We start from the raw sequence: 11,446 nt of genomic DNA on the forward strand, positions 1-11,446 counted from the left end.
TCTTCCTCCTCGAGTTCTTCCTTAAGCTTATCTGGGAAAGATTTGTAAGGGGGGTGAGTATTTGGAAATACTCAGCAAGTGGGGGCGTATCGAGCACAACACAGAGAAATATTTACTCCATTTTCGAAAACAACACATAAATACATCATGCTTTTCATAACGTAACATCATATTCATAACATAACAACACTGCGATTTTTCCACCTTCTATGGTTTACTGATATCAGTCCCTAAGTTTTAATCCTCTAAGGGGACGAGGCCATAAGACGGTTCTATCCCACCGTGAAGGGCCATATGTTGAAATTCCACCCATTTCAGGGAATCTTCACAGTGCCAACAAGCAAACGTACCACAATTTAAAAAAAACGTATGGACAGAACGACGATGCTCGATCGAATTTTTGAAAAAAACGAACACATTCATAATTTGAAAATTTAAACATTTAAAACAGCCCACTTACAGTATTTGTAATTGCTAAAAACGTAGGTGCTTGGCTTCGGGAATTGGGTCACTTCTCGTTCTTGTTCGGACAGCTCTTCGGCTCGATTTCTTGGATGATTTTTGTGCAGAGTTTTGGCTAGAGCATGCTGCTAAAATTCTCGAAAATATGCAGCAAGGATTTTCGAATTTGTGGTGTGGGGAATGGATATGGGTAGTGGCTTATTTATAGGTGAAAGGAAGTGAGCTAAATTTGGTACTCAATCATACCCAAAAATCATGCCAAATCTCATAAATTTGACCCCAATATTCCTTCCATGGCTGATGATTTAGCTACCTAAATGGTGGATTTAATCCTTGATTCCCTCTCCTTGGATGGTTCGAAAATATGGTGTAAGGGGGGAAGGATTTGCTTCCAATCTTTGGCTCAAGCTTGCATGATATCAAATATCTAGGCACCACCATATAAGCAAAATATCTTGTATATTTTCGAAATTTGCTTGTAAAGTTCAAGCCTTAACTCCTCCACTTTGTATGATATTCCAAATCTTGTAAATTCCCTTGCATATTTTTGAAAATATGCATATTCATGGGTAGGGATATTAAATATTGTATTTCCAAAGTATCACAAAATAATCCCTTGCATATTAAAGATTTGTATTTCCCAAGTGTTTAAAAAAAATCCCACCTAAAATATGTACACCCAAAAATTACTAACTCATAAAATTTAAAAATTTGCCTAGTTGGGTTTTCACATTCACTATTGGTTATCTTCTTCAATATTGAATCTCTTTATTTATACTCGAAATTCTTGCAACGGTTAAGAAATTTTCAATGATCATATGTACTTGCATCCGAGAAGATGACATTGTAAATTTCTCATTATAGTACGTCACATTCAATAAAAGAATTATTGAAATGAGTTCAAATGGAAGAAAAAAATTTGTTGGTAAATGAATTCCAATTTGTTGACTTTAGCTTTTGAAAATTTGATTGATTTTTGTCATTTTATGAATCATTTTTGTCAACAGAATTTGTTGTTTACTGTGGAGAGGTACATTGTCTAATAGATATGATCAGCTAGGATCAATCTCCGGTTTGAGATTCTGATGCGGTTTGGTAAGAGTGCACTTTTAATTGAAACAACTTGACTGATACATTTCAGCTAGAATGCAGTCCGACTTGACTTGACATTGTCCATCTTGAAATCTGTAAAAACATGCTTATTGTAGTTGGACCCTAAAACAGTTCCATGTTGTTTGTTATCACTAAAATTTAAGATATTTTCAAACTAACAATTTCCATCTTTTTAGTAAAGAAGAAACTAAACTGTTAGACAAAATGCATTTTATACATATGAAGTAGAAGCGGGAAGATCAAACGTTCCAGAAAACATCTTCTAAGTGATATTGAGATTTATGTTTTGAACTATGCATAGAACCACTCTATGTTCTACCTTTTTAGGTGAGAAAAACTCCTTGAGAACTAGTTCGGACATCTTTGGGTTGCAGCCCAAGAAATGTTCAATACGATGGCTTCCAACATTTTTAACATTCATATCATGGCCTCATCATTCACTACCAAGACGGATTCAAAGTCCACAAGAAAAGTGTTCATAGAATAGATAGTCTTTCTTTAGATAGTTGTTAAAGCGACTTGATTTGATATGAAATGGCCGGAAGACCTCCACGAAACAATCGCAACACGCGGTACGCCAACAACCGCGACGACAATAATGGAAATCCGAATAATGACGGAAATCCACCCCCCAGAGTGGGCCTCAGCCAAGCCGATTTGATGGCTATAGCCACCATAGTGGCAACAACTATCCAAGGTTTGGGAAACCCCAATGGTAACGGTAACCAGCAGCCTCAACCACCACCGGCACAGAATGGGATCAAGTATCATTATGAGTCCCTTCGTAAGAACTGTTGCCCAGTGTTCAAGGGAGACGCCGACCCTGAAAGTAGCCAGAATTGGTTGAAAAGTGCAGAAACCCAGCTGCAACTATTAGAGATACCCGAGGCACTCAAAGTAGAGGTGATAATACCATTCCTTTAAGATAAGGAGATCAAGTGGTGGGAAACAGTCTCGCCTACCCTTACAGCCACCTGGAGCGATCACCTAGCAACAATTCAGAGATGTCTTTCTCAAACAGTATTTCCCAGCAGAAGTCAGACTACAGAAATTGAGCGAGTTTGAGAACTTCTCGCAAACTCCAGACATGTCAGTGGTAGATTACACCTCCCGATTCAATGACCTTCGAACTAATGCCCCGACAATCATGGCAGATGAAGTTCTGAAGATGCACAGATACAAGAAAGGTTTGAGCAGCCGTATCCAGTCATCCTTAGCAGTTTACCAACCTACGAGCTTTGCTGACTTAATGGGAGCAGCAATAAGAGTCGAGACGGATATCAAGCGTCGGGAGAACGAGAACAAGAACAAGCGAGCTCTTACTGGACAGATATCTCAAGGGAAACCACCATTCAAGAAACCAAATTAGTCCACTGGGTCATTCAAAGATGCTTCGTCCCACCCAACTTACCAAGAACCAAAGATGTGTCCCAAATGTAATAGCCGTCATTCTGGAGAATGCCACAGACAGACTGTAGCATGCTTCAATTGTGGGAAACTAGGGCATTGAATTGCTAATTTCCCTGAGCCATTGAAGAGAGGTACCAAGCCTAATGTTGATGCTAACCCCAACAAGCCAAAGGAGAATAAGCCCAACGCTCAGTGTATTTGCAATAACTCAAGAAGAAGCAGATTATGCAAATGATGTCGTGGCAGGTACCATTTTTATCAATGACATGCCAGCTTATGTGTTGTTTAACAGTGGTGCTACTCATTCTTTTATATCTAAAAGGTTCACTAAGAAACTAGGGCTTACATCGGAAATACTAGTTGAACCCTTTAGAGTAGCAACTCCTACTAGTAAGACAATCGAAACACATAGAATGCGCCGAAAGTGTAAAATCTGTATCAATGAGCACCTATTCCAAGCGGAATTGATACAACTGAACATGGTGGAGTTCGACGTCATTCTAGTAATGGATTGGTTATCCAAGAATCATGCATTAATAGATTGCCGAAAGAGGAATGTCAGACTTCAAGCTCCAAACCAAGAAGAGGTCATTTACCATGGCAAAGTCAAGAAATAGAAGTCCCTCCTATCAGCTTCTCAGACTTGGAGAGCCATGGGAGAGCCATAAAAAGTGGAGAATAAGTTTACCTAGTAATGATAAGCGAGGTAAATGAAGAAACTATGCTTGCATTAAAAGAGATTCTAGTAGTTCAAGACTTTCCACATGTCTTTCCTGAAGAACTCCTGGAGCAATCCCGGATCGAAAAGTAGAATTTGAAATAATTTGATGCTCGATGCTGCACCAATATCAAAAGCACCCTACCGAATGGCTCCAGCAGAATTGAAGGAATTGAAAGATCAACTCCAAGAGCTGTTGGATAAGAAACAAATCCGACCAAGTGTGTCTCCTTGGGGAGCTCCTGTTCTATTTGTGAAGAAAAAAGATGGAAGCATGAGATTGTGTATTGATTACAGAGAACTGAAAAAAATCACAATCAAGAATAAGTACCCACTTCCAAGAATAGACGATTTGTTTGATCAACTCAAAGGAGCTAGAGTCTTTTCCAAACTCGACCTAAGGACAGGTTATCACCAACTGAAGGTCAAGGCAGATGATATTCCGAAGACGGCTTTCAGAACAAGATATGGACATTACGAGTTCATGTTAATGCCGTTTGGATTAACAAATGCTCCAGCAGCATTTATGGATCTCATGAACAGAGCATTCAAACCATTTCTTGACAAGTTTGTGGTGGTGTTTATTTACGATATTCTTATATATTCTCATCAAGTGAAGAAGACCACAAAGAACATCTCCGTCTAACTCTTCAGACACTGAGAGAGAAAGAACTTTACGCCAAATTCAAGAAATGTGAATTCTGGCTAAGTAGTGTCACATTCTTGGGACACATAATATCAGCAGCAGGAGTGGCTGTGGATCCTAAGAAAATAGAATCAATCTCAGATTGGCCTAGACCAAAGACTGTGACAGAAATTCGAAGCTTCTTGGGATTAGCGGGTTATTACCGAAAATTTGTTGAAGGATTCTCTTCAATAGCCCTACCTCTCACCAAGCTCACACAAAAGAACTCTAAATTTCAATGGAATGAAGCTTGTGAGAAAAGCTTCGATACTTTGAAGAATAAGCTTACCTCTACGCCAGTATTGTTATTACCTATGGAAGGCAAGGACTTCACCATCTACAGTGATGCATCTAAAGGAGGTTTAGGATGTGTGCTCAGGCAAGAAGGAAGGGTGATTGCATACGCGTCGAGACAGTTGAAGCTGTATGAACAGAATTACCCAACACATGACCTTGAACTTGCAGCAGTCGTCTTTGCTCAAAAGATATGGAGACATTATCTCTATGGCTCCAAGTGCGAAATTTTCACGGACCACCAGAGCCTCAAATACTTGTTCACCCAAAAGGAATTAAATATGAGGTAAAGACGGTGGATTGAACTATTGAAGGATTAGGACGTGACGATAAGCTACCATCCAAGAAAAGCCAACAAGGTAGCAGATGCTTTAAGTCGAAAGAATACGAGTAAGGTAATCCTGGCATCACTTTCAGTACAACCATGCCTTCGAGAGACAATCAAGATAAGTCAATATAGAGATTCCGCTTTGGTGAAACTGAAAGAGCAATATAAAGAAGGAAAATCACCAGATTTCGAGATGGATAACAAAGGAATCTTGTCGATGAAAGGACGATTGTGCGTACCAAACATCGATAACCTTCGGCAAGAAGTAATGTCTGAAGCACATAAGTCGAAATTTTCAGTCCATCCTGGCAGTACCAAGATGTACAGAGACCTGAAGAAGAATTTCTGGTGGAGTGGAATGAAAAAGGATGTTGCGATATTTGTTACCAAATGTCTTGTGTGCCAACAAGTCAAAGCAGAACACCAAAGACCTGGAGGACTTATTCAACCTCTAGAGATTCCAGAATGGAAATGGAAACATATCTCCATGGACTTTGTGGTCGGGTTACCAAAGTCTAGACAAAGCCATGACGACATCTGGGTAATCGTAGATAGACTCACAAAATCTGCGCATTTCTTACATGTCCGCATGAACTACAATTTGGACAAGCTAGCCACATTGTACATGAATAACATCGTACGATTACATGGGGTTCCATCCAGCCATATTGTCAGACAGAGACCTGAGGTTTGTATCTCGTTTTTTGGAAGAGCTTTCAACAAGCCATGGGAACTAAGATCACTCTCAGTACGACCTATCATCCTCGGACCGATGGCCAGACAGAGAGGACAATTCAAACTCTAGAAGATATGCTGAGAGCATGTGCTCTAGACTTTAGTGGTAATTGAAGTGATCATCTGTCTTTAATCGAGTTCTCTTACAATAACAGTTATCATAGCAGCATCGGAATGGCTCCATATGAAGCTCTTTATGGGCGAAAATGTCGGTCGCCACTATATTGGGATGAAGTAGGGGAAAAAGCCATCACTGGACCCGAGTTGATCCAAGAAACAGTGGGTAAAATCGCTATAATCAAGGAGAGACTTAAAATGGCTCAAGACCGACAGAAAAGTTGGGCTGATTTGAAAAGAAGACTAGTGGAATTCATAACGGGAGATAAATCATACGTGAAGGTATCACCAATGAAAGGTGTGGTTCGATTCAACAAACCCGGGAAATTGAACCCTAGATATGTTGGACCTTTTGAAATTCTGGAGAAAGTGGGAACACTTGCTTATAGACTGGCACTCCCACTGAGTATGTCTAGAATCCATAATGTCTTCCATGTTTCACAACTAAGAAAATATGTTTCGGATCCAAGCCACATCCTTGAAGCTGAACCACTCTTAGTCGAGGGAGACTTGAATGAAGGACTTACTTATAAGGAAGTCCCGATCAGAATCGTTGATACCAAGGACCAAGTATTAAGGCGACGAACGATTCCATACGTCAAAATACAATGGTCTAATCATACCGAAAGAGAAGCCACGTGGGAACTCGAAGAGAATATAAGAGACCAATATCCCTACCTTTTCGAAGGACAAGTTAATCCAAGTCTCGAGGACGAAACTTACATTAAAGAAGGGAGAATGTGAAGGTCGTGCAACAATATGGAAAGAAGAAATGAAGGGCACAAATCTGGGAGGAGATTCATTCAACCGATTACCTTGCAACTTAAGGAAAACCAGAAATCACTCCATTGCAGCGTGAGTCTCGGACGTGTAACTTGAACCGAGAAGAGGCCACATTCAACTTGGAAGAGAAGAACGTAACCACCCTTTGACTAAGCAATTATCAACAGTAACGGAGTGATATAAGATTTACCTTGTAGCTAATCATTCAAGCCCTTATATAAGAAGAATCTAAGTGGTAGTAATTCCACCTTACACATTGCAAACTCCCTCCCCGTAACTACTGAAATTCGAAAGTGTAGCTGCTGGAAAACAGATTTCTTGGCCCAATTTCCTAGCCAAATTCGAAGCATTATAGTAGCGTTTCGAAGTCCAGTTGCTGCCATTGTTAATACACCTGTATCGGCCGAGTTCCTGCTCATCCTTTCGAGCTCAGTTGCTGCCCGAAGTTGGTCCAGAATTAGCCGAGGAGCTTGATCAAACAAGCTATCCAAAATCCCGAGAATTCCGCAACGGTTCGAAACAAATTGCTATCCATTTCTCAGACCACGATCCTGTCCATTTCGAAGGTGATAGCAGCCTACTTCGGTCAAATCGAGGCATTACAGCAGCCTAATTCGAAACCTTGTCGCAACCTTGTCCGAGCGGAATTATTTTGGCGCACCTTCTATCATTTCAATCCCAATGAAAACAGCAAGTGGGTTTTCTCCTTTGTTTTCTTTTGTTTTTGATATTATTAAATAAAATTGCACACTTATATTTATTTAAATGGCCCTTGATATTTATACTCTTTTAATAAATATGGTTCACTTATTTGATTATTTTTCTATAGTGGACTTTTGAATATATATTTTATTATATAAAGGATTTGGCTCACTTATTTTCTCTTTAAGTGAGCATAATATATTTCGAAATAAATTAAATATGACCTTGAAAATTCGATCGTCATGATATATTCGTTTTCATTTGGTATGAAATCCCTTGAATCATTCGTTGTCCGATATCAGTTATAATATTTGAAAGCATGTTGAATTATTTGAAATGCACTGTAATGATTTGATTTAGAAAATGGTAAAGGAAATTCCGAACTTTGATATGCTTTGTTTAGGCTCTGATGCGGTGGGTTATAATAATCGTTCCTTTGGCCTCGCCCCTTAGAGGAGTAACATATAGGGGACTGATCAGTAAAACCATAGAAAATGAGATGATTTTCAGTGCTATATTCGTATTTTTGTTAGTATTTGATTCAACATGCTTAATATTTGAAATTACGATAATTTAATTGTATGTATATCCTCGATATTTGTTATGCACGATCGGCCCCCATTTACTAAGTATTTCCCAAAATACTCACCTCTTATTCGAGGGTGAAGAGCAAGATTACTTTTGAGGATGGTGATAAAACAACCCAATTCGAGACCAGTCGAATTTATTATGTCTTTTAATTTTATTTTCATGTATTCCGCTTCCGCATTTTATTTCCATCGCATTGTAAAGACGATTATTTGTTATGAAAAAGACTGGTTATTTGATTTACTACGAGGCTTGTTGTTTTGCAATTGTGTGATTGTGAGACAACGTCGGTGTCGACTAACCCCGGTCCCGGGACGTGACATGTAAACTCCAAATAAACGAATTTAAGCACTGCCGAGTAAAAAACATGTATATTTGGTCTCAAATTAGGAATTTTTGTAACAATTTAGGTATCGTATTTTTACTTCACAAATTGCACCATAAAAAACCACTCAATATTAACTTCAAACTATATTTTTTGACATCCCCAAATAATCGAATTTGAGTATTGTAAGGTCAAAAGCATATAAATGTGGTAACGAATTAAGTACACTTTGTATCAATTTAAGTATCGTTTCTACTTCACAAATTTCATTATCAAAAGCCACTCGATTTTAACTTCAAATTATATTTTTACATTCTCAAATAATCTAATATGAGTGTTGTATGGTCAAAAACAGGTATATATGGTAAAAAAAACAAGCATATTTGTTGGGGAAGAATTACAAGTGTATGATCAAAAACAGATATATTTGTTAGGGAAGATTTTTATTTAATAAATATAATTTTATAATAAAAAGGTAAAAAAATAAATTAGTTTATGAAGGGAGTTAAAAATATATTTCACTTGTAGTCAGGTAGCAAATCAAAAAAATTATATTGTAGATACTGAATTTAAAGTGAACATTTACTAAGGAATTTTAATTGAATTTATCGAAATTTTAATTCACATTTAATATAATTAAATTAATACAGTCAAACTCCCACATCAACTTCATTTTAATTAATTATTTATTTATGGGCGACACTTTAATAAGTAAAAGCTAGTCTACATACCTATATCGAATATTTGGAAATTTGACTTCAAGCTCAAAAGAGTTTTGAAATATATACATACATACATACATACATACATACATACATATATATATAAAAAATATCTATCACCCTTTGAATTAAAAATGATTATAAAAATCAAAGATTGTAAATTGGTCAAATTTTATCCTTTATCTAACAATATTGCATAATTAATTCTAATTTTTTTCTCGTAATATTATTAAAAACTTATTTAAACTTAATGTTACTATTTAACGTGTATGTATGAAAATGGAAAACAGCCAAAAAAACAAAGAACAAGATAGAAAACAATTATAATTGTGGGAACTTCGACAGTTGTAACTTTCCAATAACCTCATTAATGAGTACCAAACTTACTTTCCAAAATAAGATAAATCGTGTATCAAAAATGAGTAAATCTCTATATTTTTTTTTAGTAGTTCTCTTGTGATACGGTCTCACGAATCTTTATATGTGAGACGGATCAACCCTACCGATATTCACAATAAAAAGTAATACTCTTAGCATAAAAAGCAATATTTTTTCATGGATGACCCAAATAAGAGATCCGTCTCACAGTACGACCCATGAGACCGTCTCACACTAGTTTTTGTCATTTTTTTTTATTCCGCGGTATACTTTTCAGTACTCATTCCCTAGTTGAAATATATGGCATCTGCTATATCTAAGCAAATCACCCGAATAACACAAACAAAATAATAAATATTGGATATGTTGTGAGAATGCGATGAATAATTCATATAATATGTTGTATATTTAACGTTATGTTGCATTTGGAATTATGGATTTCAAATGTATTTTTATTGTTGTTGAGAAGAAAACACGTGAACTTGAAATTCTGCATGTTGATATAATGTTTCATATAGATTTCAAATTATCCAAATTTTGGTGTCATTTGAAATTTATCAACCTTGTGTAACTAAGATTAAAATAAGTAATATATGAATTTAATATTTGATATATTATTTCGTGATTAACAATAAAACTATAATTGAATTTTATGAATTTAAAATTCCTCTCTCCAAATGGAAATTTAACTAAACTATTATACATACGAGAAAAATAATTGGAATCACATCATTTCAAAAACGAATGTATGGAAACAAAAATATGTTAATGTATTAACATATATAATAATAATGATGTAGTTTATATTGTAATAGTACTCTTCACATATATATATTAATGCAGACGCCAAAAGAAAAGAAAAGAAATTAAGAAAGAGAAGTGGAAGAATCGGAAATAGAAATTTTACATTGGGATTCCAAATGTGCGTGTCTTTGTGTGTGTGTTGTTTGGTATCATTAACAAATTGAGAGAGATCGAGGCACTCAGTTGATATGAAGTGAATCTCTTTCTTTTTTTTTTTTTTTATTAATTCTTCTTCTTCCATTTATTTAATTATTTCTATATTAAAATTTCATTAGGAACATGGAATTTTGAGAGAAAAAGGTTTCATTTGAGAATTGGAATTCAATTAACTTTCAATTGACAAAAACTTGTGTGAGACGGTCTCATGGGTCGTATTTTGTGAGACGGATCTCTTATTGCAAGCACATTCTAAGGATATTCACGATGGAGGGAGTGAATCTAACAAAAGAAGTGTGGAAGATTTATTGCTTTCAACATTTCATTATTATGGGAAATTATTACTTAATGATGCCTTAGCTTTTCTTCTTGGATTTAATAAAAGAAAATTTATTTATTGGCAAAATAAAGCATAGATAGAATAAGCCAAATTAATCCAGTGACACAACACTACCCATTGGCCACATGTGCAGACAGTCCAGCAAAACAGCATCTCAGTGTTCAAAACATGAAAGACAAATTAAACCTCCCAAAAATATAATAATATAAGATTTTCCTCAAAAATATAAATACAATATGAAACAGAATAGTACCCCACCCCCCATTATCCATCTCTTCTGCCGCGCGGAAGCTCAGATAGAGTACACATTAAACTATATTATAAAATAAATATGAGAGAGGTTTTATGTAATACCAGGTCTTTATCCATAAAACGAAGTCAAGTACATCTATATTTATGATAAAAATTAATATGTTTTAGGCAAAAACTTGTGTTAGACGGTCTCCAGTCGTATTTTGTGATACAGATATCTCATTTGGGTCATCCTATAAAAAAATATTACTTTTTCTACTAAGAGTATTACTTTTTATTGTAAAATCGGTAGGATTGACCCGTCTCAGAGGTAAAGATTCGTGAGACCGTCTCACAAGAGACCAACTTTAGTTTTTTAAGACTGACTCAACTATCTCAAAAAATTGATTAAAGATATCATGTCATAAAATTTTTAGTCATAAATAAATAAGCAAGAAAGAGGGCAAGAAAATTATATGTCACGGGTTTGTCTAGAAATGCCCTTATTCACAGGTTTAGACATACAGACACATATTCCTCTCTCACCACATATCC

General features: G+C 36.1%; 1 protein-coding gene across 1 annotated transcript; it reads left to right on the forward strand.

The window, feature by feature from the left end:
* Nucleotides 1-3,128: 3,128 nt before the first annotated feature.
* Nucleotides 3,129-3,602, forward strand: LOC142544210 (uncharacterized). The gene has a single exon (XM_075651270.1). The coding sequence runs from the start codon at nucleotides 3,129-3,131 to the stop codon at nucleotides 3,600-3,602; it is 474 nt and encodes a 157-aa protein (XP_075507385.1).
* The last annotated feature ends 7,844 nt before the right edge of the window (nucleotides 3,603-11,446 follow it).

Source organism: Primulina tabacum, chromosome 5 (genome assembly GCF_025594145.1).
Source record: "Primulina tabacum isolate GXHZ01 chromosome 5, ASM2559414v2, whole genome shotgun sequence".
In the NCBI taxonomy this organism is placed as follows: Eukaryota; Viridiplantae; Streptophyta; class Magnoliopsida; order Lamiales; family Gesneriaceae; genus Primulina; species Primulina tabacum.

What these genes read in the sequence shown, in the direction of transcription:
- LOC142544210 (XM_075651270.1), top strand. Translation starts at nt 3,129, where the DNA reads ATGTTGATGCTAACCCCAACAAGCCAAAGGAGAATAAGCCCAACGCTC.